General features: G+C 43.9%; 1 protein-coding gene and 1 long non-coding RNA gene across 2 annotated transcripts in view; one reads left to right on the top strand and one right to left on the bottom strand.

Moving 5' to 3' along the window:
• The window catches only part of Map3k5 (mitogen-activated protein kinase kinase kinase 5), a 209445-nt gene extending 191684 nt beyond the window's left edge, over positions 1–17761 (top strand). The window contains exons 25-30 of the mRNA XM_057755327.1: positions 2754–2859; positions 6762–7005; positions 12167–12279; positions 13107–13219; positions 15719–15795; positions 16422–17761. Coding sequence (XP_057611310.1) covers positions 2754–2859; positions 6762–7005; positions 12167–12279; positions 13107–13219; positions 15719–15795; positions 16422–16482 — 714 coding nt within the window. The 3' untranslated portion in view covers positions 16483–17761. The remainder of the gene's footprint in view (positions 1–2753; positions 2860–6761; positions 7006–12166; positions 12280–13106; positions 13220–15718; positions 15796–16421) is intronic.
• On the bottom strand, positions 262–25030 carry LOC130864693 (uncharacterized). Its single transcript, XR_009055999.1, has 3 exons — positions 23910–25030; positions 3759–3873; positions 262–1107 (listed from the first exon to the last, which is right to left on the bottom strand). It is a non-coding gene; the product is annotated as an uncharacterized LOC130864693 (long non-coding RNA).
• Between the last annotated feature and the right edge of the window lie 23 nt (positions 25031–25053).

Genomic DNA, 25053 nt, shown 5'->3' on the forward strand with positions numbered 1-25053 from the left:
GCAAGTCTGATTCAAGATTCTTCCTGTTATTCTTGAGTAAGGCTTCTCTGTAGACTTTTGTGCCCCAGATGCCTTAAGCCACTCTCAGTCATCCTCACAGAGATACGACAGAGATAAAAGGTATCTTGATGGTGCCTGTGAAGTGAATAAATCTAGAATGGTACTGTATGGTTTTATTTAAATTTTAAAAATTAATTAGCTCTTACTGTATTATCGTTCCGATATGTAGATGGTTTCTTGACATTTGTATCTGAAGTAACAAATGACCCTTCATTCAAAACTAAGTTCTCGCCCTTCAACAGCCGCTGGTGTTCTGAGTGGAAACTGCCTGGGCTCTCTGCTGTATAAGGAGCAGGAGCAAGGGCCCTGACTGGACTGCTGTCCTGTGAATGCCAGCAAAGCCCAGCACTAACATTAGACGTGTTCACACTGCCTCTGCGGAAACCCCGCCGTCTGCAGTGGAGAGAGATGCTATAGCTAATTTGTGCTTGCCTGCGCATTGGCTTCCGGGCAAGGGGTTGGAAAGCAAACTGGTTGCAGGATTCAGAGTGAGAGCTATTTAGCTGTGATCCCGGGCCGTGGGCCCAGGACAGACACAGACATGCAGCTCCCTCGCTTCCACTCTACTCACTGCCCATCCCGTGTTCTCCCTGGGCAGTATGCTGTGGAATGAGGCACTGGGCAGTACGCTGTGTAGTGAAGACCTGGGTGGGGCAGGGCACGGCTATAAAGAATGAGCTCTTGAGAGAAATAGTCCGGTCTCCTAAAGGATACACCAGTTAGTTACATAAGCAGGTCAATCCACTTAAGAAATGGAAGCGTTTCAGAGTCAGTCCAAAAGAATTTCCTGGAACAAATGAGGTCCAACAAATAGCTCATTTCCTTGGGAAGCAACTGTGACAAAGACGTCCTCAAATGGACTCCCTCCTAAATGGAATGATTTTGATGAGTCTGGACCAAGGGAAAGACTGAGTGACTGCTCTTCCAGTTTGTGGCACAAGTTCACAGCTCAGCCACCATTTCCCAGCTTCCACCGGGGTCTCTAAGCATAGCCCTGTTCCTGCAGATGCCACTGTGAACCAGGATGTAGTAGAATCCATCAAAATGCTACGAGAAAAGTTTATCTTTAGAAAGTCAATGCACACAGTATTGTACTAACAAAAGGATTGTTTAGTCTGGGGGGAAAAAAGGAATTCTGACACAGGTTGTAACATGAATGAATCTTAAAGAATGTCCTGCTGCTGGGCGGTGGTGGTGCACGCCTGGATTCCCAACACTCCAAAGGCAGAGGCAGGGCAATCTCTGTGAGTTCAAGGCTGGCCTGGCCTACAGAGAGAGTTTCAGGACAGCTAGGTCTACACACAGACAGACCCTGTCTGCAAAAAACAAAACAAAACAAACAAAAAGAATGTTATGCTAAGCCAAACAAGCCGGTTACAAAAGGCCGAATCCTTTGATGTCAGTAAGGTACCTAAAGCAGTTAGACCCCAGAGACAGAAGCAGGTCAGGCGTGCAGAGGCGTGCAGAGACTGTTGGGTAAGAGTGAAAATTTAATCGGAGTGAGTACCGAGTTCCAGGCGTGTAAGATGAAGGGCTCTAGAGATAGACAGTGAGGATATCAGTACAATAGCATGTGGGTATGTAGTGCCTCGGGGGGCCAAAATCATGAATTTTATATTTCTAAAACTCATCGGATTAAATAAATGTGATTAATATTGGAAAATTTATATCATGTGTATTTCACGATAGTTTTCAAAAAGGAGAGAAAGGTCAGGTGTGTGTCTATTGAAGTGGGCGAAACTTTACAGTCGGTGTAAAACGTTATCCTTACAACAGAGATTATTTTGTGTGACTAGGATTTCTAGGATATTCGAACAGATTATTCCCTGTACAGAGAGGCATTAGCAACAGTGGGGGTGAGACAGGGAAAAAAAAAGACCAAGGTTGTGGCAAGGCATAGGTAGTACATAAATGCTAATGTCTGCTCTCCTCCCTTGATTTCCCCCAAGTCCTGAATGCACTTAAGCTTTTGACTGTGTTAAGGGGCAGTCACAGTATTGCAGGGTAGAGTTTATCTTTATTGAAAACCCTCGAATTCTCCCTGCTTTTATGCCTTCCACCCCAGCCTGAGTACTGAAGATTCAGCATGCCCATTTCACCAGAGGCCTTCCCACGTAAATACCGTACTGGCTTGAATGAAATGTGATCATCAAGGTCCAGTAGCCCAGGTTGGCCTCAAACTCATGAGCCTGCCTCCCGCCTCAGCCTCCTAAGCATTGGGGTTGCAGGTGGGTTCCAGTACACCTAACTTTCGATCGTAGTTTGAAGTGGCAATGTTTGTTTCCTGGTGACATGGAGAAATTATTTATAATTCAAGGTGACGACAGCTCTCGGTTGTTTCGGTAGATAGACATTCACCCAAGTGCTTAGATCGGCTGAGGTCTTTGCAATTAGAGTATTAATGTAGACAAGGGCAGGTGAGATGGGTGAAGGTGCTGGCCCCTGAGCCTGATGAGCTGAATTCAGTACTGGGAACCCACACGATAGAAGGAGAGAACTGGCTCCCTCAGGCTGCCCTCTGATTTCACATGCATGCCACAGCATGAACACACACACACGCACACACACACACATGCAGGCACACACACACATGCACGCACACACAACACACACACACAGGGCGGGGGAGAGAATAATAATAATAATAAATAATTTTAAAAATTAAAGTAGGCTAAAGGTCACCTTTTTTCCAGGTCAATAAAGTTCTTCGGAATCATAACATCAAGCCACACTGGATGTTCGCCTTGGACAGTATCATCCGAAAGGCTGTGCAAACAGCTATTACCACTCTGGTTCCAGGTCAGAAATCGCTAATGGCTAAGTTAATAATTAGTACTTGCATATATTAGGTGGCTCTTCCCCTGTCATTTCGTTTCTGTTGTTTCTTTAGTGTTCTTTTAATAGAATTTATTTATTTTTATTTTATGTGCATTGTTGTTTTGTGTGTGTATATATATATATATATATATAATGTCTGTGTGAGGGTGTCAGATCTTAGAGTTATAGACAGTTGCGAATTGCCACATGGGTGCTGGGAATCAAACCCAGGTCCTCTGGAAGAGTAGTCAGTGCTCTTAACCACTGAGCCATCTCTCCAGCCCCATTTCTTTAGTGTATTTAAGAACATTGGTTGCCTTTAAAAAAAAATGATCTCCAAGTCATTGTCTTACTTTCTTTTGCTGTGGTAAAGACACCATAGCCAAGGTGATTGTCAGGGAAAGGGTTTAGCTGAGCTGCTGCGCTTTCGGCTCCAGAATGCGAGGGGTCCATTGCATCATGGGGGAGGCATGTCTGAAGGAAGCAACAAGCCCAGAGCTTACATTCTGAACCACAAGCATGAAGCCAGCCGAGATGGCAAACTAGGAGTGACTCAAGACTTTGAACTCTCAAAGCCTGCTCCCAGTGATACACTTCCTCCAGCAAGGCCACCACACCTCCTAAGTCTTCCCAAATAATGTCATCAGTTAGAGACTAGGTACTCAAATACATGAGCTTTGGCGTGGCAGGGGGATTCTCATCCAAACCACCACAGTCACCAAATAACACGTCTCTAGTACATCCGGTATACACAGTGATACACCGAGCAAAACATCCAGTGTGAGCGTGGGAGATTTGCTTTGAGCAGCGTTCTTGGCCCTGAAGAAAAACTAAAAACTCTAAGATGCTCCGAATAGTTACGAATTTCAGTGGATAGATACCTGTGCACACAAACATGTTTGTCATCTCCTGAAGCGGTGATTCTCAAGTCTTTCGATGCATTCAGCCAAAGTCTCAGCTCTCAAGCCCATATCAGACCAGGTCGGCAACAGTCTTCTACAGTTGTGTCCCAGGAATTGGATTTTTTAAAAAGAAAATTAAGAATTTTTAAATTAAAACATTAAAAATGTTTTAGATAAATTGCAACAATTGAGAGGAAAGGTGCAGTTCCCATATGCTCTGACACGAACATCGCCTCTCCCAGGATCAGCATTCTCGACCTGAGAGGCTCATTTGTTAGGACTGATGAGCTTGTACTAGCACATCATAGTCCCCTGGGCTCTTTATATAGGAAGACTTCTAGATCTGTGTCATTAGTGGGTTTGGTTGAATACAATGACGTCTGCCCACTATTAGGGTATCATAGAGAATATTTCTCTGGCTCTGAGAAGATCCTCTATGCTCTAGCTATAGAAATCCAGTTTGAGCACAGCTCTCAGACGATTTTGATGGCATGGCTGGGATTGGAAATCATTGGTCTGAACATACCCCCGCTGTCTTGTTAATGAAACACATAAGGCATAAGTGTTTATAAAGTCAGGGAGGAGTGTCTTCCTTCTCTGAGGCAAACCTCTGAAGTAACTGCACAGTTTATTCAGTAATAAAAACTTTTTAAGTCGAATGTTTTATACCTGTGTTCTAAAGGTAGGAGGGAGAAACTTCAAAGGATCAATACGAAATATTTTAGGTCACCAATTTTTATCATGTGAATTCTTCTCAGTTCCAAAGATACCTTGCTTGGCTTGCAAGTGTGGGGCGAACGTGCTCACTGCCTCTGCTTCCTAAGTCTGTCTGCTGAGAGGCAGGCCGTAAGTTGTGGTTTCTGAACACCATCCGTTATCACACTGCTCCTCAACCTTCCTAACGCTGCGACCCTTTAACACAGCTCCTCCTGTGCTGGTGACATCCCCAACCAGAAGATTTTCGTTGTCACTTCCTAACTGTAGTTTTGCAAATACTTTTGGAGACAGCAGTTTGGCAGAGCGGTCCGGACCCACAGGTTGAGAGCCGCTGCTCTGACAGATGGTTTGGGGTCCCGCTGAAGTGGGAGGAGAAATATAAAATGACCTTGAGATACCACGTGGTGACAGGAAGTAAGGAAGACTCTGCAAGGTCAGGGGTTACTGGAAGAGCATTACTCGGTCCTCCTTAAAGAAATTCCCACTAGTCTATGCTGGAATGATTAAACAACAAAGTGAAATGAAATAAAAATAGTATTGGGTTACAGATCTGTATTGGTAGTTTTTCTATCATTATAACAAATTCCTAAAGTTTATAAGAGAAAATGTTTCTTTTGGCCATTGTGTTAGGCTTGTGGTGGCACATCGTAGTGCAGGCATTCGGCAGATAACTAAGCTTTTTATCTCATGGCTGGGAAGCACAAGAGATGCCAAGCAAGAGATTGGGTTCCGTGACCCACAGTGACATAAACCCTGCACATAGACCACAGCTTCTAAAGGTTCCTCCACCTTCCAGCGGTGCCATACTAAGGACAGCCATTACTACCTGGACCTCTGGAGGATGCTTAAGACCTAAACTCTAGCAAACCTAACAGGATAAAAACATGTGGTCCAGGATGAGATAAATAACTGACTAGGTAAATACATGGCAGAGTCGGAGGGCGTGAAGGAAGTAGGAAAGCCACCGCTATGCAAGCACTAACCGTCATAATTATGGCAGGCAAGGACCATGAATGACTGCTAGAATTAGTAGGAAAACAGTGATGAGATGCAGGATAGTGGGCTGTTTCCTAATCTCTCATTGCAATGTATTTACTAACTACAGAGGGAAAACAGTAATTGTGGTGGCGGAGCCCGCAGACTTCCTCAACCAATGAAAACATCACTAGTAGTGACCAGACCCATGGACCATGCACCTCTTGCTATGAGGGGCACAAGAAGGGCACAGCATCGGGGCTGTGATTTTTTTTTTCAAAGATGCAGTCTCAACTTGATCATGGCAGCTTATCAAGTGTACCTAAAATAAAGGACATTTTATAAATATCTGGATAGCTGTCCTCCAAAGTGGGAAGTTCTTAGGAGGCTAAGACAAGAGGATCGTGAGTTCAGGGCCAACCTGGGCTACCAGAGACTCTGCCTGAGCAAAACTAAGACAAAGAGAGAAAGAAAAAAGGCGAAGATCATGAGAAGGCACAGAAATACCAGTCACAGATTGGAGGAGACCAGGAAAGCGGGCACTGCGGTGAAGGAACAATGGTCAGGAAAGGGACAGGCTCACCAGGAAAGCTGGTGGCAGTGTCAGGGTGTGCGGCTGTGCAAGCCAGTCATGCCAGCACACGGGAGGCAGAGGCAGAATGGTGGGCGCAGTAAAGATGCTGAGATCCTGTTGTGTGTGTGTGTGTGTGTGTGTATGTGTGTTTTAAGTGAAGGGAAGGAAGGAAGGGACAGCAGGAGAAAGAGAGAGTGAGGGGCTTCATAGTGTCTGTTAATTTCCTGGTTCACATGAGATATTATGGTGAGGGCAAGCTCCCCACGGGTACAAGCAACACTCTGTGTATCATGTAATGATCCTGTTACTGTAAAATGGTTTCAGAATAAAAGTTTTAAAAGTGCACAGACTCCCTGTCCTCAAATGATCGCCCAGGACAGAGTGCAGTTGGAACCCCTTGGGAGTTCTTTTCTCAGGCCGATCATTGGAAACACTGAGTATTTCTTGTTACTTCTCAAGTGAAGTGGTGCCCAGACAGAGAACTGTTGAGCACAGACACCAGGATGGCCTTGGAAAGCTGAAGACAACTGATAAGACAGGCGTGTATTATTTCTGGCATTAGGAATGATCTTTAGGGCTGCTCAAGTTCCCCTTGGAAGAGCTCTGAATCAATGCACAGAAGCCCACCTTCCCTTGAAAGGGCAGTTTGGGAACCGATGCATCTTAATGCATGACTCAGTCGATCTTATTTGTTAATACTGTGTTTTGCCACGTAGAGCTGAGGCCACACTTTAGCCTCGCATCCGAGAGCGACACAGCCGATCCGGAAGACTTGGATGTCGAAGATGAACACGAGGAATCCCCTTCGAATCCACCTGTCCGGAGACCTCAGGCCGTCATCGAGGACGCTGTGGCCACCTCGGGGGTGAGCACGCTCAGCTCCACTGTATCCCACGATTCCCAGAGCGCTCACCGGTCTCTGAATGTGCAGCTTGGAAGGATGAAAATAGAAACTAATAGGTAACGGGAGGACTGGGGTTGATGATGGGAGGACGGGGGTTGGTAATGGGAGGATGGGGGTTGGTAATGGGAGGACGGGGGTTGGTAATGGGAGGATGGGGGTTGGTTGCCTTTTTCCTCATTTCTATAAAAGTGAATAAATTGAGTCTACTTCAGAAGTCCGGCCCACAGAACACACATGATGACTCTGTCATCACCCCATCCTAGAAAGTTAACTGCTTCTCTTTTATAAAGCAAGAGGTGTTGATTTTAGCTCTCATAAAATCATACTGTCTGCCTCCAGCAAGGGCAAGCACTCGTCTGCTTGCTGCTCTGCCTCACGTGCACTGGGATTTACAGAAAAACTGAGTTGTGATCTCGTGAACCCTTTGGAAACAGCCTCGGGACAGCCTGTTCCTTCCAGTAGACAGGGGAGAGAGAACAGAGAGTGCTCATGTTTGGGGATGTCCAGTTCTTTTAGGAAAAGATCTTGTGCTCAAAGGATAAAACTCAACCATGCACCCCGAAACTTGAAGGTACTCGGCCACATCGGCGACTATCTGTACGCTGTGTGTCGCGATTTGTGTGGGGTTTGTCGCTGAGGATTTGCTGAGTGTTTGGTAGCGTAGAACCTACGCCATCCAATTATCAAATTAGCAGTAAGTACTGCCTGTTTCTTGCAGGTGTTGGCATGGTTCAAAGTCCGAGTCCTTATGATTTATAGCTTCCTGTGCCAGCCCCTGCTGACATGTGGGAAGCTCACTTTATGGCTCTGGGTCTATAATGAGAACTTTTAGTGACTCAATAAAAGGTCTTCAAATATTTAGAAACCTTCGCTTGATGGGCTAGTTGTTCACCAGGGTAAGGAAATGTAACTCACTTCTTATTGTAAGCTTTTAAAAGTTAGGCTTCAATATGAAGCCTACTTTTTTATGCATCCCTACTTATCTTTGAGGGTTTTCATGGGGAAACGTTTTAGAATTTGGTGGCATCGGCTCTGATGTCCATATGTCGGCTTTGTCCTCTGTTACCCAGCTCTGCCTTGTTCCTCCTTTCTCCCATCCATTGTGGTGGCTGCTCACTTGGTCACCTCACTTTGCCCTGCCAGTCAATCCTGACTGGAGCTGGTTCGGGAACCCCTGTTCTGGTTTCTGGGGGAAGAAAGGTTCCCCGATTACTATGCTTCTCCAGCCCTGCCCATGCATGGTTTCTGGTCAAAACGAGTTTGCAGGACAGCTATTCTGTTTACCGTTCTGTCTGCTTGTCTACCTCCAAAACCTGTCTACCCAACCCTGGCTATGCTGGGACAGGACCTGCCTCTTCAAACATGTCCCAGAAGTGTGTATAGCTCTCCCTTCTCTCCCGTTCCTGTTTGCCTTGCCTGGTGCTCACATCTGGCCCTGTCTTCTGTCTACCATATTTATGACATCTACAGTTCCCAGAAGGCGTGGTCTCCCTGCTGTTTTCTTCACATCTTCATGTGTCTTCCCTGAGGTCCTTTTGGTTCCATCTGAAGCTTTGTTTCTAGCCACCTCTATCGAGAAGGACATGTGTGTTTGTGATTTATATTACTACATAGCTACCTTTTGTAATAATCTACACATTTGTGTTTTCTCTATATGCTGACAGCTGATTCTGTGAAATCTAAGGACCACTGACCTCTTTCCTTCCTTAGTATTTCATCAGAAAAGTGATGTGAAGCACAATGTTTCCTTCACAAATAATTTGAAGAAGGATGGATGGTTTAGTAAAAGCAGCAAAAACAAAACAAAACAAAAAACCTGGCTGTTAATGTCTGTCTTAGTCCTCTTATGCTTTTAGTTGAATATTTATTATTATTTCGTAATTTTTTAATCCTTTTATACAAGGTCTCATGTAGCCCACACTGGACTTAAACTCAGTTTGTAGCTGAGGATGCCCTTCATCTTCCTGCCCCTGTGTCCCAAGTGCAGAGATTATAGGCTCCACCTACACTGACCTTCAGTTGACTGTTGTTATGGGGGTGTAGCTCAGTGACAGGATATTTGCCCGACAAGACCCTGGTGTCAAGCCCCACTGACCCCAACTACATACAAAATGTGTGTGTGTGTGTGAGAGAGAGAGAGAGAGAGAGAGAGAGAGAGAGAGTGTGTGTGAGAGAGAGAGAGAGAGAGAGAGAGTGTGTGTGTGTGTGTGTGTGAGAGAGAGAGAGAGAGAGAGAGAGAGAGAGAGAGAGAGAGAGAGAGGGTGTGTGTGTGTGTGCGCGCGTGCGCACGCGTGCATGCAAAGGAAAGTGGATGTATTTAGGAAAGGGTAAGCTTAGGACCTGAAGAGATGGTCTGCCGTGAAAACATAAGAACCTGAGTTCAGTTCCCAGCACCCACATAAAAGCTGGATACAGCAGCGCATGTCTGTAATGCTAGCACTGGGGAGTTGTGGCCCGGAAGATCCTTGGGGCTTGGTGACCAGCCAGCCTATTGAATTTGTGAGCTCCAAGTTTGGTGAAAGACCCTGATGCAGAAAACAAGATGGAGAGGAATTGAGAAAGACATGGCATCAAATTCAGACACACACACATACACACACACACATACACACACACACAGAGAGAGAGAGAGAGAGAGAGAGAGAGAGAGAGAGAGAGAGAGAGAGAGAGAGAGAGAGAGAACTTGGACACACACAAATACATACACAAAATCTTTTTATTATTTATTTAGTTTATGTGCACTGGTGTTTTACCTGCATGTATGTCTGTGTGAGGGTATTGGATCCCTGGAACTGTAATTACAGACAGTTGCGAGCTGCCACTTGGGTGCTGGGAATTGAACCCAGGTCCTCTGGAAGAGCAACCAATGCTCTTAACTGCAGAGTCATCTCTCCAGCCTCGACACACTTATTAGAATTGCTGGTGAAGCTATATAAACTATACCCAGCTCCTGACTTTTGGTTCATCAGTAATTCTAAATGGCAGAAAGAAAGCAGGTAGCTTTAGAATATATATGTCACTTATATTTAGGTAAACCCTTAATAAAATGCTCTGAAAACTCGGTTCTTGCCACGACTCTTAAAATGAACTCAGAAGTCACTGGCTGGTTATCTGATTTCACTGCTCTGAGGTTCTAGAATTACCCATCAGCCTGCCTCACTGCTGTGGACCCCTGAGTTAGCAAACTGGCCTAATGGCAGCTCCTTGCCATATACTTTCCTGAAACAGAAAGGAAGACACCTGTCAGCCTTACCCGTTATTTCCCTGCTAACTAGTATGTGGTGACGCGAAACACACGGGCTAAATCCACACTTCAGGTGAGTGGTCTTAAAGCTGGACCGGGAAGAGCTGAGGTGGTCTGGTGAGGTGTGCTTACAACGTGAAGTTTTTGCTTCCTAACTGAATTCCAGAAAATGTCCATTTCCTTTGAGAAGACAATAGCAATATACTGTCACCTTTCTACAGGTCTGTAAACCAGCAAGGCAGACAAAGATACATTTAGACAAAAATCGCCCATTTAAAAATTCATCCAGAGCTTGTATCCCATCCTGTGACTGTCATGGGCACTGGTGTCAACAGAAAGTCTTGGTTTAACCTTTTGTTTTCAGTCCCTGCTGTTTAACCCACCTAACTGTGCACAATATTTTCTCCGCAGTTTCTTTGCCTATGTGTCTTCTTCGTCCCACCTCTCTCTCCAATGTACCCTGCTTTTGCCCCACCCCTGCTCCCGATTCTCCTGTAACCCCTCTCCTTCAAAAGGGATTCATCTTTAGGTCCTGCATAGAGTCAATCTTGGGGCTCAACATAGGAGCCCCTTCTTGGGCTTAGCACTTTATCTGTGTTGTCTCGTGGAATTCTCACAGTAATCCTTTCTAGAAGTTTCCCATTTCCTTTTAACAAGTGAGAAAACTGGAGCCCAGAAGCATTGGGAAATGTGTCTAAGGTGAACACAGGAAGTGTGCGGCTGAGCCAGGCCACGGAGCCAGGCTTATCTCTCAGTTTCAGCATGCTGCCTATACAGCACGGCATGTCAACGGAAACACACAGACGTTTGGCCATGTGTGGTCCTGGAGTAAATCTGTCAATGGTTAGAGAGTGAAACAGAGTTCGCTTGCTGAGTGCTGCCAGCTAGGCAGTAATTTGTCTTAAAGGTCTTGTTAATATTTGTGTTTCATTTTTTTTTAGATTTATTTAATGTGTATGAGTGTGTTGCTCACATGTATGTCTATGCACCACACATGTGCCTAGTGCCCTCTGAGGTCAGAAGAGGGTATTAGATTCCCTGGAACTGGAGCTTTGGATAGGTGTGAGCTGCCATGTGGGTGTTGGGAATTGAACCTGGGTCCTCTGCAAGAACAAATGCTGTTGACTGACGGCTCAGCCGTCTCTCCAGTCCCAATAATTATATATTTTAAACTTGTAGGATTGTTGATCGGAATTACTCAGAGATAATTTTCTAGAGAACCAGAACATCAGTTTCTATAGGCTGGAGTGTTTCCTCCGAGAAACACGCTGGGTACTGCCAGCAGGCCACAGGTTGGTTTTCAGTTGCTGAGGGAGCCTACCATGGTCCAAAACGAGCATCAGAAGTTATCTTTCTGATGCTCTTGGGAGTGCACCAGATCCACCTCAGGAACTGAATGTGCCAGGAGCATGGCTAGCTATTTAAGTGTCTCCTAGCCTTACCCACTCCCAGAAGTGAGAGAGAAAAGAGCAGCACTGACAGGATTGCCACAATAACCATTAACCTTTGTTGAGGCCTTGTCTGTGCCAGATATTATAATAGGCAGTCTCACCTAAGTCCTCAAATTTCCATAGTTTAAGAAGAATGATCGCAGCTGGGGCAGTGGTGGCATACGCCTTTAATCCCAGCAGAGGCACGCGAAGCTCTGAATTCAAGGCCAGCCTGATTTACAGAGTGAGTTCCCCAGGACAGCAAGGGCTACACAGAGAATCCCTGTCTCAGAAAAGAAAAAGAAACGAAAAGGAAGAAGAAGAAGGATGATTACAAGTCTCCACAGACCTGCTACGTGCCCGTCTACTGAAAGCTCATTACACATGCCCTCTCTGACCTCAGCCCAGAGCCACTGGCATCGAGCCTTTTATTTCTATAAAATCTCTGGGCTTGCTGTAGCCTGAGAAAGAAGCCCACGCTGACAGAATAGCTGTTACCTCCTGCTTCATTATTCCATCAACCAGTGTGAATCTCTCCTGCAGATTACTTGAAGAGTTAGTGCGGAAAGAGAAAGAGTTACAAGCACTCCTCCATCAAGCTATCGAAGAAAAAGACCAAGAAATCAAACACCTGAAGCTTAAGTCCCAGCCCATAGGTAAGCAGCAGAAAGTTTCGAATTAATCCTATCTTAGGCATGACTGTTCAATCGGGGTGCCACAGAAGGCTGAGAAGCCAGCAGGCAGGTGTGTGTCACAGCTCGGTCATAGCTCCGTGACTGACCAGCCGGACAGAATTCTTCTGTAAAGATCCCCTTCTTAACTGTCGTGACTGATCATCTTCTATGAGCACAGTAAAAATGCAGGCTCATTCGAGGATAATGTATTATTGAGGTAAACGAGGATCTCCACTGTTTCCGCCTTTCTTCTTAAAGATTTCACAGATTGCCAGAATAAAATAACGCGCCTTTTGTTATTTAGCATTTGCATTCAGCATATTCCAGCTTTTTTCCCCTCTGATTTGGAGGGACTTAAGTAGAATAAGCTTACAAAAAAAAAAAAAAAAACAACAACAACATAGGTTGAAACATGTTTTCTGAGAACTTGTAAGTTGTATCTAGATCTAGAGTTATTTGTTCGGGTATCTGGATCTGTATTAGTACAAATCATGGGGCAAAGAGCTTATCATTGTATAATATTCTGCTAACTGTTCCTGTTAGTTGCGTGAAAAATCCAAAGCACAGTTTGGGTGCACAATGTTAATTCTCAGAAACTCGGAACTTCAGATACAAGTATGAAGGGGCGTATCATTACAATGTTACTTCTGGATTTCCATTTATTCCTGTTCTCATTTACACAGTCTATCCTTAATTGTTTCTATTCGTTCTTCTCTGACAGCCTGCAAATTAGCAGGAAAGTTCCATGAATGCTGAGTGTTCCAGATTACATCCATGAAGCTAAAGATTCCCCCCAATTTTGGTTGTAGATATCCCTGGGTTTCCCACGCGCCGCATGAACTCTCCTGGCACAACCAGTGAAGATTCTGAACTTACTGGCTGGCTGAGAGACAATGGAGCTGACGAAGACACTATAAGTCGGGTAAGCCGTGATGTTCCGCTTTTCTACATAATGATGTGTTTACTATGTGCCAGGTACCTTAGACACAGGGGACACACTGCTAAGCAAGTCAGACATAGTTCTGCCTTCCTGAGATCTAAACATTAGGAGAGAGAGGTGAATTCCACTGATTTTTTTTTTTAAAGTCTTACACCAGCAAATTCTGACACACAGTTTTTAGGTGTGTGTGTGCTTATCTGTGTGTATCTGTGTGTATGTGTTATCTTTCTGTGTGTGTGCTTATCTGTGTGTGTATCTGTGTGTATGTGTTTATCTTTGTGTGTGTGTGTGGTTCTCCCAAAGGACAATGAATGAGTCCAAAGGAATATGTAACTATAAGCTAGGCCAACTGTGTAGACAGGGACAGGGCAGACGAGGAAAGGAAGTTCGTTCTGGGGTGCAGTATACGATGAATAAAGACAAGAGGTAAGGCAGACAAGTGCACCGCGTTGTCCATGACCTCTAAGGAGTCTACTGTTTGTGGGCTGAAAATAAGGAAGAGAAAGGAGCATGTGGAGCTAGAACTACAGGAAAAATGTCCTTCTGTTGCTGCCACTTTTGTTAAATTTTTAATTCTTTTATAACATTATTAGTCTCCACTAGGCAGTGGCTATTCGTTTCTTCCATGAAAAAAGTAGGTGTAGCTCTGTGGATTTATGTCAGAAATACTTCCTGTGTAAACCACATGTCTATTACAGCCTAATTCCTCTCGCACCATCATAGGCTCAGAGTTAGCATGACGAGCATTTGACTTGAGATTACATGTATAACACACACATACATACATACATACATACGTACATACACACATACATACATACATACACACACATACATACATACATACATACATATGTATTAAGATATACTATTTGAAACTGAGGAGATGTCGCTGCAGTCAAGAGTGTATACTGCTTATAGAGCACCTGGCTTTGGTTCCCAGCACCCACATCTGCTGACTCACCGGATATGATTCTAGCTCCAGGGGCTCCAATGCCCTCTTCCGCAGTTCAGCCACATCTGCACTCTGTGCACACACCCACATACAAATACATATACATACACTGTGCACACACCCACATACAAATACATATACACTGTGCACACACCCACATACATATACATATACATACACTCTGTACACACACCCACATACAAATACATATACACTGTGCACACACCCACATACATATACATATACATACACTCTGTACACACACCCACATACAAATACATATACATACACTGTGCACACACCCACATACAAATACATATACACTGTGCACACACCCACATACATATACATATACATACACTCTGTACACACACCCACATACAAATACATATACATACACTGTGCACACACCCACATACAAATACATATACACTGTGCACACACCCACATACATATACATATACATACACTCTGTACACACACCCACATACAAATACATATACACTGTGCACACACCCACATACATATACATATACATACACTCTGTACACACACTCACATACAAATACATATACTCTGTGCACACACCCACATACAAATACATATACATACACACAGTTAGCAATAAAAACTCTACTTTTAAAAGACGTAGTATTTTTGATTTGCTATAAAGGACCTCTTAATAATCCTGTACTGTCGTCAGCGTTATATCTACAATTTAAAATAACTAAAATAAAATTTTCTTTTCACAATCTATTGGACTACATAAAATTTACGGTCTCCTTTGAAATCTACATTTAAAAATTGGCTCCTAACGAAATTAAAATAACTCCCATACTAAGAGAAAACAATACACCCAGCCACGTTCTCCAGAACAGTTATCCTCTTGGGCTCGAGTCACACTCTGGGGAGTGAGTAATGACCCACTAAATCCTATCCCTTCTGTTTGCTTTAAAATTAAAAGCTCCGGTCTCGTCCAGGACTGAGTTTGCAGTGGATAGCAGGCAAGTTCCTGCTATTGGCTATGAAAAACTTCAAAAGCTGAGTATAGGCAATAATGTCCCAAGAATATTGATCTACTTGGGAACAAACAGAGCTGCAGTACAAACACTAGCTGTCAGCGACCTCCATAATGACAAGTGAGATTAAACCTGCGTCTCTTCTAATCCGTAAGCAATGTGAATCATACAAATGTGTTTCTTTCTAATTTGATCACCAGAAGGCTTTTTTCTATAATAATTTCAGAAGGTTGGTTTTTTTTTTTTTTTTTTTTGGTTTTTTGAGACAGGGTTTCTCTGTGTAACAGCCCTAGCTGTCTAGGAACTAGCTCTGTGGACCAGGCTAGACTCAAATACACAATAGATCCACCTGCCTCTGCCTCCCGAGTGCTGGGATTAAAGGCGTGTGCCACCACTTGCCCGACTTAGACTCATTCTTAATTATTAGCAATGTTTGTCTTGTGGACAGCCTTCGTGTTTTGAAGCTACACAAAGCATCTTATTGTGCGCATACTTTGCTCTCTGCAGTTTCTGGCTGAGGATTACACGCTCGTGGATGTTCTCTACTACGTGACACGGGATGACTTAAAGTGCCTCAGACTAAGGTACCGCTTCCCCCCACCCCCTTACTTTTGGTTGTCATGAGGGAAAGAACCCTGGGTTGAGAACAGGAAGCCTGGGTTCCTGCCCTGCAGGGTCCCTCACCAACTCTGCAGGCTCAGGAAGGGCTGTGTCTAGTTTTCAATCCCCTGAGTCAACTGAGTTAGTTGGGCCAGCCTATTGGGGGGAACTCTAATAACGAGTATTTCTGTTTAAGTGTGTGGCAATCAACTGGAGGCAAGTTCCTAAATAATATCACAGACCAAAGTCATGCAGATTCTCCGAGGCTGCTGTGCAGAAATGCTCACAGTCCTATAAACAGTAGATCTGTCATTGACTCACCAGCTAGACTACTTTGTATCGTCTGGTACAATTCCTTGTCACAGCCCAAGCAGATCCGTAACTGATAGCCCTCTCTATAAAAACACAGTTCAAGAATGCTGAAAACATCAAATGGTGTCTTGTACTTGATACTTTCAGAAATGGACAGGTGTGAAGGGTGGTGAGAAAATACTGTGTGCGCAGAATACATCAGGCCTGATAAGCCTGTGCGCTTCATGGCCCCTGTTCTGTTCCAAGGGCAGTTCCAGGGGACGGTGCTCTTCAGCTTGTTCTTCTGTCCTTTACACAGGGGAGGGATGCTGTGCACGCTGTGGAAGGCCATCATTGACTTTCGGGACAAACGCGCCTGACTGCGATTTAACCTTCAGCGGGGATTCTGAATGTCAACACAGAACTGCTCTCCTTAGGGGAGGGGAAGTTGGAGAAGAGAAAGAAGCTGCACTTTAAATCCAGTATTTGTTTACTCGTGTCAAAAAAAAAGAAAACGATAGACAAAACACAGTGAAATTTCCTAACTTCTGTTTCTACAAGATTCCTAAGGACTCTCCGTAAAGGCTTTCACCGTCATCCTGATTAGCACCCTAAGGCTGAGGACTGTTTTAGTCTGCGCACTTCCGTGGAGATAGTTTTTGAGTCAGCAGCTATTGCATTTTCAGTCCGGTGTTTAGCACGGAACAGACAGGACATTTCGTGTGACAGTGTACCACTGGATCAAAACCAAAATGTGACCGCAACCTTTTAAGGATTCTGTGTGTGTGTGATGTGCCCTGAGCACCTGAGCAGAAATGCGTAATTTGGATCGTTGTACAAAGTTCTCTCGTTCTTTCTTTGTAAGTGCACAGAACCTAAGAGTGATGGTTTCTACTCTGTGTACCAGTTGTCATATTGACTGTATTTTGTAACTTAAGTGTCTGGCCCGAGTGTGTTTGTCGGAGGTGGTCATGTACTACTGAACTGCACCAGTTGCACATCTGGATCATGGTGATGTTAGCTTGTTCTAAAGCTACCCATTCGTTGTGTCTTATTTACTCGAAAGTAAAAAGATTGCCCCCATGCTACCTTGACGATGTCCAGAACAAGGTTATTTTGTGCTCATGAACTAGATGACTGGGTTAAAGTTTGGTTGTTTTTTTTTTCCAATTATGACATTAAGTAGAATCTGTCTCTGTTGAAGCAATGAAAGGACAGCTGGGATCCAGATTGTTCCTTGGGGACAACAGAGGGGCGCAAGAGAGTGGTCAAAGTGAAAAATTTTAAAGACTCAGTGTATTTTTCCCACGTTACCTTGAAAAAGACAGAAGCCATTCCATGTCTTTGCAAGAAGGATTCAACTGGACGTCATTTTCTTTTCTGTCTCCGTAATGTGGTTCTTGTATTTGGGTTTTTTTTTTTCTGAGCCAGATCTTATATTTTTATGAGCCTTCCCACGTTAACAAGATGAGAGCTGAAGCTCTCAGATGGATAAATAAAATGACTTTCCTACATTCGCAGGGATGTGCTTAGGACGTAGGACGGAAACAACAAAGAGGCGGTCGAGTAGCGTGACTTAACCCATACAAAAGTCTTCAGTAACAGAAATTGTCTTTATTCTATGTGAAAATAAACGTACAGTGCATCATGCTGCATCTGGATATATGAAATATTCTCCTGAATATTTTCTCATTTGACAACAACAGGGCTGATCTTCTCTAAAACACTCTAACTTTGGACAGGTCATTAGTTTCTTGACTCCTTTGTGGGAATTTTGAAGAAAGTAGGTTAAGACACAATTCGTCTCATTAATTCCAATGTTTTAAATGCTTCTTTTTATACTATATGTACATAGTATCAAGCTACCCATTTTCAACTAACTCTTCAATTATACGGTCTTTCCTTAGGTCTTCCCCACCCCCAGTGTGTAGAAGGAACTGTGGGCTGTGTGTTTTTCATCCTGCCCGGCTCCCACATGGTTAGCTTTACACCCGAAATAACAATACACAAACTGTATTCATATAAACACTGCCTGGCCCATTATATCTAGCCTCTTCTTGGCTAACTCTCATATCTTGCTTAACCCATATTTAGTAATCTGTGTAGCACCACGAGGTGGTATCTTACCGGGAAAGATTCAGCATGTCTGACCTGGCGGCTTGCTCCATAGCGTCTGACCAGAAAGGAGAGGCATGGCGTCTGGCTCATTTCCCTTCTTCCCAGCATTTTGTTCTGTCTACTCCACCTACCTAATTTTCTGACCTATCAGACCAAGCAGTTTTCTTTATTGATTAACCAATGAAACAACAAATTGACAAATGACCTTCCCACATCACCAGTGCCTGTCTCTGTTGGCTCCCACCCCACCTGGCTTTGAACCTTCTTAATTTACAATATGTTACAATATGTTCCCAAGTCACCATCATTAGGCTTTTGCTAACATTTTGTATCAAGCACACAAGAAGGCAGTGCCATTGTGGGTCAAGGTTCATGAAAAGTTTGTACTGGGAAGGCCTTTAGCATCACCCATGCCAGGGCTCCTCAACTTGGACTTATATTCAAATGACCTAGATGCTTTTGAAGTAATATAACCGAGTACTTGCTTAGTAAGACTATGTAAGATTTTAAATTCTAGCAACACTATACACAACAACAAAAAGATACTGATCTGCCATCTGAAGGACTGGCAGGTACCTTGAAAGTGGAGAAATACCTCAGTTCTTAGGATGCTTACTGCTCTTCCAGAGGATTCAAGTTTGGTTCCCAGCTCCCACATCAGACAGCTTATAAGCTACCTGTAACTCCAGCTCCAGGGGAATCTGCCTCTGGCCTCCTTGGATACCCAAACTTATACACACACACAATTTAAAATCTTTCAAGAAAACAAAAAGAGGACCAGACACATTTTAAAAATTCCCCCATCAGCGATTTAACGTGATCAAATTACACCTCATTTCTGGGCCCAATGAGAAGCAAAGAGGGAAAGGGCCCCTCTCCTTGAGGGTGGTAGTGAGATGATGACTTCAGTTCAGGTAGAGACTGTGACCACCCATGAGCCCAAAGGAAAGCTCCCTCCTGACCTGTGACCTCAGGCAGATTAGCCTCTGTGGAATGGGGAAACTGTCTTCCTCCAAGGGTTGTTCTGAGACTCAGACAAGGACATCACAGGTAAGGTCCTTCGTCGGTGCTTAGCAGGTGGTAAGAGCTCAGTTGCTGCCTGCTCCTGGGATGGTCCTCACTCAGAAGCACCTGTGAAATACTGACTGTGGACCAGGAGTTAAATAATTCAGGGGTGAGTGAAGGTGCCCGCAGTGCGAGCCTGGTAGTCTGTGATCTACCAATCCCCCAAACTCAGGTAAAGATGAAAGGGGGGGGGAGTGATTCCCAGGTTGTCTCCTGAGCACCACACGTGTGCAAGCTGAGTTCTGCACACATACAGCACAATCAATAAATGCTAGGCTACTAGTACATGCTGTGGCATGAGTTAAGACATAGTTCTTGCCCCTCAAGCCCAGTGTCAGAAGTGGAATCAAAAGTGTAGGAAGGGCTATGGATACATCTGCCAGAGAGAATCAAGAAAAGCTTTTCAAGACAAGAAAGGATGAGAACTAGTAATATAGTTTAGAAAAAGAAAAGTTATGCAGGAAGAAATAAGATAGCTTTTCCAGAAGTGGGTCCAGTGTTGTTTTTTTAAACAACATTCTTGCCTCTTTCTCTAAATTCTGCTGTTGCATACTTTGTGCCCATCATTGCTAGGCCACTACATAAAGGAGTTTGACAAACATGAACTTCACCCATTTGAATGGCTATGATGTGTGAGACACTGTAGCACTAAAGAAGAGAAATAAATGACGCCCATATAGTATGATTAATACAAACCCAGAGACAGAAATTGGGGTTGAACCTGAAGGTCAAAAAAGCAAAATAGCCAGCCACTGGCTCTTAGCTCTACCCCAGTCTGAAATGGCGATCCTGCCTCCAGGAATCTCAGAATGAGACTGTGGGTGAGATCTGTTTCCTCCCATCTTATATTTCTTTCTAGTGCTGGGGTTAAAGGCGTGCACCACTACCCCTGGTTTCTATGACAAACTAGCATGGCTACTGGGATTAAAGGTGTGTGTCACCACTGCCTGGTCTGTAAGGCTGATCAGTGCAGCTGTTTTAACTTCAGGCAAACTTTATTTCTCAAAATACAAATGAAATGTCACTACATTTCCTCTTTTTGTCAAATATAAAAAGGGAAGGCTATAATTAATATAAGAAAAACTATGCAATAAGTACAGTGACTATATACAATATATACAGGCAATAAATATATCAACAATGTCTGGTCTATATGCATTCAAAAAATTTAGAGAAAATACTCTATAGCTATCCTATCTTGATGAGTCCAAAGTCTTATACCTAATTTACTTTTTATCATAACTTACTTTTTGCATCTGGTAAACTATAACTATCCAATTTTTTTTTTTTTTTTGAGACAGGGTTTCTCCGTAGCTTTTGGTTCCTGTCTTGGAACTAGCTATTCTAGGCCAGGCTGGCCTCGAACTCACAGAGATCCGCCTGCCTCTGCCTCCTGAGTGCTGGGATTAAAGGCATGCACCACTACCGCCCGGCTAACTATCCAATCTTTAACTCCCTCAAAGGCCCAAGAATGAAATAATAGTAACTGAGTAAGAGGGAAGAGTAAGCAAGTGATTTCCAACAAATTTGCAAAATGACAGAAATAGCTGGCTGCCTTGACAGTCACCCAAAGTTCCTCTGCAAAACGGTTGGGGCATCTATCTTTGGCTTACAGGCCTACTTATCTGATAGACTTTTCTGTGAAGCAGGATATTCTGAAGGGCCGTCCCTCCTTGTCTTGACAATGTTTGGCAGTCACTTTATTTGTGTACTGCTTATCTAATTAGGACAACATAATTAGTCAGCAGTCGAGGCAAGGGCATTTTACTGCTCAGCAGCTTACTTTTGCCACAAAGAAAGTAAACTCCATGTGGAGTTTCTTCAATGCCCATTATCTTCTCTGAAGTAGACTGGTGCTACCAGTAGTAGAGATGTCTCATTGTAATAAAAAAAAAATCTTAAATGTCATATTCTGTAGATCTCTGAAGTGTTTGAAGATGACCTGTCTATCTAAAATATGTCCTTGTTTGACCTTGAAAACAACCTAATGTGACAAATTTGATTATAACAGATGACTAATTACTAACCCTGTATTTCCTTTTATCCCAAACAGTTGGTAATAATAATTTTCAAGGACTAGAAATTTGCACTACATTGTTAGATGAGTTGTAGAGGTACAATACCTTGAATAAAAGTAGAAATATATGTATAGTATAGTCTAACAAAATTAATCTCAAATTTGTATCAATATACATAATTTGTATACTACAAATACAAAAAATCCTATGTAAAACATTTAAAACTAGCAGTTGCTTTTTAAAAATAGAATTAATAATCTACCTTTTTATCTTATATCTATATCTTTTATCTATATCCTCTTTTTTTCTTTTCAGAGTAGATTTAATAATCTACCCTTTTATCCTATCATATCTATATCCCCCTTTAGAAACATCACTAATGTCCACAAGTGCAGACCTGTGTATGACATCAGCACGGATATTTCAACCTATGGACAAATAAGATAACTCATAGTCCCAAACTTTATGGAGACTCCCAAGAGACACAAACAAGACAAAGTCCCTGCCATCAAAAATGTACATCAGATTGAAGACCCAAATTTGCACTAAATTAGGCAAGTGTGAAACCCAGTGAGTGCTAGTGAAGTTCAGAAGGTAGGCCACTGAGCCAGGGCAGGTGGACACATTCCACATAGGAGAAGGCTGCTGACTGGCTTTCGGAGGTGACAGTGAAGGCCCAGAGAATCACCATGGGCAGACAACAGGCTAGGAGGAGATTCCATTAGCCAGGAAGGCAAATGCTAGCTAGTGGTAAAAGTTAGCAAGGGGGAGGGGCCCAAGGACCTCTCAGGGAATGGGAATGGGGAGGGAGTATGGTTGACATCAGATGATGTGGAAATAGAAACTCTCTTAAAAAGGTTTGAGCAGGGAAAGCTGTGTAAAATCATCCTGTATTAGATGATTAATAACCTTGTGACACGGTGTAAGGGGAATTAAGGGGAGATGAACTGAACAGAGCAGTTCCAAGCCTGTCTCAGATCTGAAAGAGGGACTAGCATAGGTCAGGCTGGTAGGAAGCCAGGGTGGCATGAACGAATTGTGAAGATTTGAGAACTATGGGCAGTGACGACAAGGGAGAGGAGGGATAAATGCCGAACCCGTGTGGGTAAGAGAAAGATTCCAAGGGAGAAATTCGGAGGGGGCAGGGGGCGATATGTTGAATTCATAGCAGAGTATGATAGAATTATACAGGGAATATTGAGAATAGGCTAAGGGGTTATTTCAGTCACTAAAGTGCTTGCCTTGGAAGCTGAGGACCTGAGTTCAATTCCCAGAATAACATTAAAAAAAAAAAAAAAGTCAGGTGTGGTGGTGTGTGCTTTTAGTCCCAGCACTGGGGAGGTGGAGACAGGCAAATTCCTGGGACTTGCTCACCAACCAGCCAGCCTAGAAGCAAGCTCTAAACCAAAGGAGAGAACCTGTCTCAAAAAACATGGTGAATAGTGTTCTGAAGGACACCAAGAGTTTGACCTCTGGTCTTCACACACACACAAATATGTATGGAAAAACATGCACATACCCACAAAATCTAAAGACTGTGTTGGAGAAGGTTGGTACTGAGTCAGGAGCATACGTTCTAGACTTGAGCATCACCAAGGTGGAGCTAATCATAAATGGGGATCACGAGCGGCAAGGCAGAGAAAGGAAAGCTGTGGCTTGAACTCTGGGAAGGATGGAGAGCTCAGGAGCAACCGGGAAGGAGGAGGGTTCCAAGTCCACAGTGGTCAGGCAGAAGGTAATGCAGAATCATGTCCACATATAAAATAGCCAGGGACCGGGGGTGGGGGTGGGGAATGGCATTGTGCTTCCATCATGAGGTGATGGACCTTCCATCAGGAGGTGAAGGCAGAAGATTCAGGAACTCAGCCTCAACTACACAATGTTTGAGGTCAGCCTGGGCTACATGGGTCTCTAAACAACAACAAGGGCAAAAACCCAAACAAACAAACAAACAAACAAAAGTCAAGCCAGTCAACCAAACAACAGATCCCAGATGTCTAGGGGAACCATTGATTGGAAAACACTCAGTAACTTGGTATTGTGACTTGGAAAGCTACTCTAGGTGAACAAGAAAAACGGCATGTCTTGTTTTTCAAATAACTATGTCTCAAAATCCCATGCTTGTTAATACTTTAGTTGAACAAAACGTGACAATGGATGGAAAGTGAAGAGGACAGACTGTGGGGAACCAAAGGGCCCTGGGTGGAGAGGCATCTGGGGGCTAGGGAAAAGAGCAGGAGGTAAACAGAGGCTCAGCTCCACCCCTGGGGAGGAGAAGGAAGCATGGGAATCTGGAGAACTTTTGAGCTGGATGTGAGTGCCCAAGGCAGATGGCTCCTGTGTTCCCAGGGAAGAACAGCCTAAGGGCAGTATGGTGGCATCTGACATTTAACAGATGCTGTTCCCTCCCTGATCAACAGTCTACTGTGCAGCAGATACTGAGTTAGGTCTGGAACTAGGAGTCTGTCCAAGGCCTTACATGCTGGGTTTGGTGTCCTTATTGCAATTAACAATTATTGCTCTAAAGCAACTGAAACACAAATTTATCAAAAGAATAGAGTGTGGACAAACACCCACCAGACTGACTACTACCAAACAACACATACCAATAGCCTCTTCCCATTTGCTTGTTTGTTCAGAGACAGGGTCTCACTATTTAGTCTAGTTGGCTTCAAACTCCTGACGATCCTCCTGCCTCAGGGATTAAGGTGGGATAGAGACACCTAGTATAAAATCTTGACTTAGGTACTTAGTAGTGTCAGCCAGAAGGCTGAAAACAAATCACCTCCTTTTCTAGGGGTCTGCCAAATAGCGAAGAGACTCTTGCTGGTGTTCAGAGAAAGGTGTCTGTCCTGAACCCTCCTGAGTTTACCAAGGGAAAACATCTTTGCTGAGGTCCAAGCTGAGCTCTCTGTTGAGAGCTTCCTTCTGCTCACTTGGGGCTTTCTGTGTGTTGACCCGACTGATTTGAAGATGGTGGAGGACTATCTCACTGTTCAAAGACCAGTTTGTCTCTTCCTTGTAAGCATGGTGCTTTGGAATAATCCATAAGCAACCAAAATAAAAGAAAACAAAAAACCAAACCAAACCAAACAACAAACAAACAAAAAAACCTACAAATGAAGAAATACAGTTCAGTCCTGGTCTTCTAGTGATACTGTTCAGACACTGTTTAGTGTCCCTGGTACATTGTGCGGGGTTTCAAAGTATAAAGAACTCGTTGGTTAAGCTGAGAGAGTCAATGGTGGGGACCTGTCTTTCTGTGTGAAGGCCGAATTGGTTGGCTGCTGTGTTCCTTCGCTTTGTTCCTTCTTTTGTTTCCATTTCTGTAGATTACTTAACCACCCCCTCAGCATTTTGTTGCTTATCATTTATTTTGCCTACTTGGGCAGAAATTTGTTTCTCAGTTGCTAATGTTTCTTTTTGAAAACCGCCTTCCCCGAGCCCCTAGTCCTTCAAAGCAAGACAGTCATTAAGACAGTTTACTAGTCGGAAACCAAGAATAAGAAAAGCCCCAGCAGTCAACGCAAGTTTCATTAACGCGCATACTCATCAGCCACGCGGGCAAGGTGAAAAACCAGAGCGCAGACGGAGTCCGGTCTCGGCGTGGAATCCTGCCGGTGTACTTCGGCTCACCACGTGGCATCATCTCCTTGGGCGACTGTCACCACGAAATCCGGTCCCCAAGAGGCTGAAACTGACCTGGCGCGGCTTCAGAGTTCAAAGGGGATCCGAGCGCTCGAACGCCTT

The sequence above is a fragment of the Chionomys nivalis genome, chromosome 2 (assembly GCF_950005125.1).
Source record: "Chionomys nivalis chromosome 2, mChiNiv1.1, whole genome shotgun sequence".
In the NCBI taxonomy this organism is placed as follows: Eukaryota; Metazoa; Chordata; class Mammalia; order Rodentia; family Cricetidae; genus Chionomys; species Chionomys nivalis.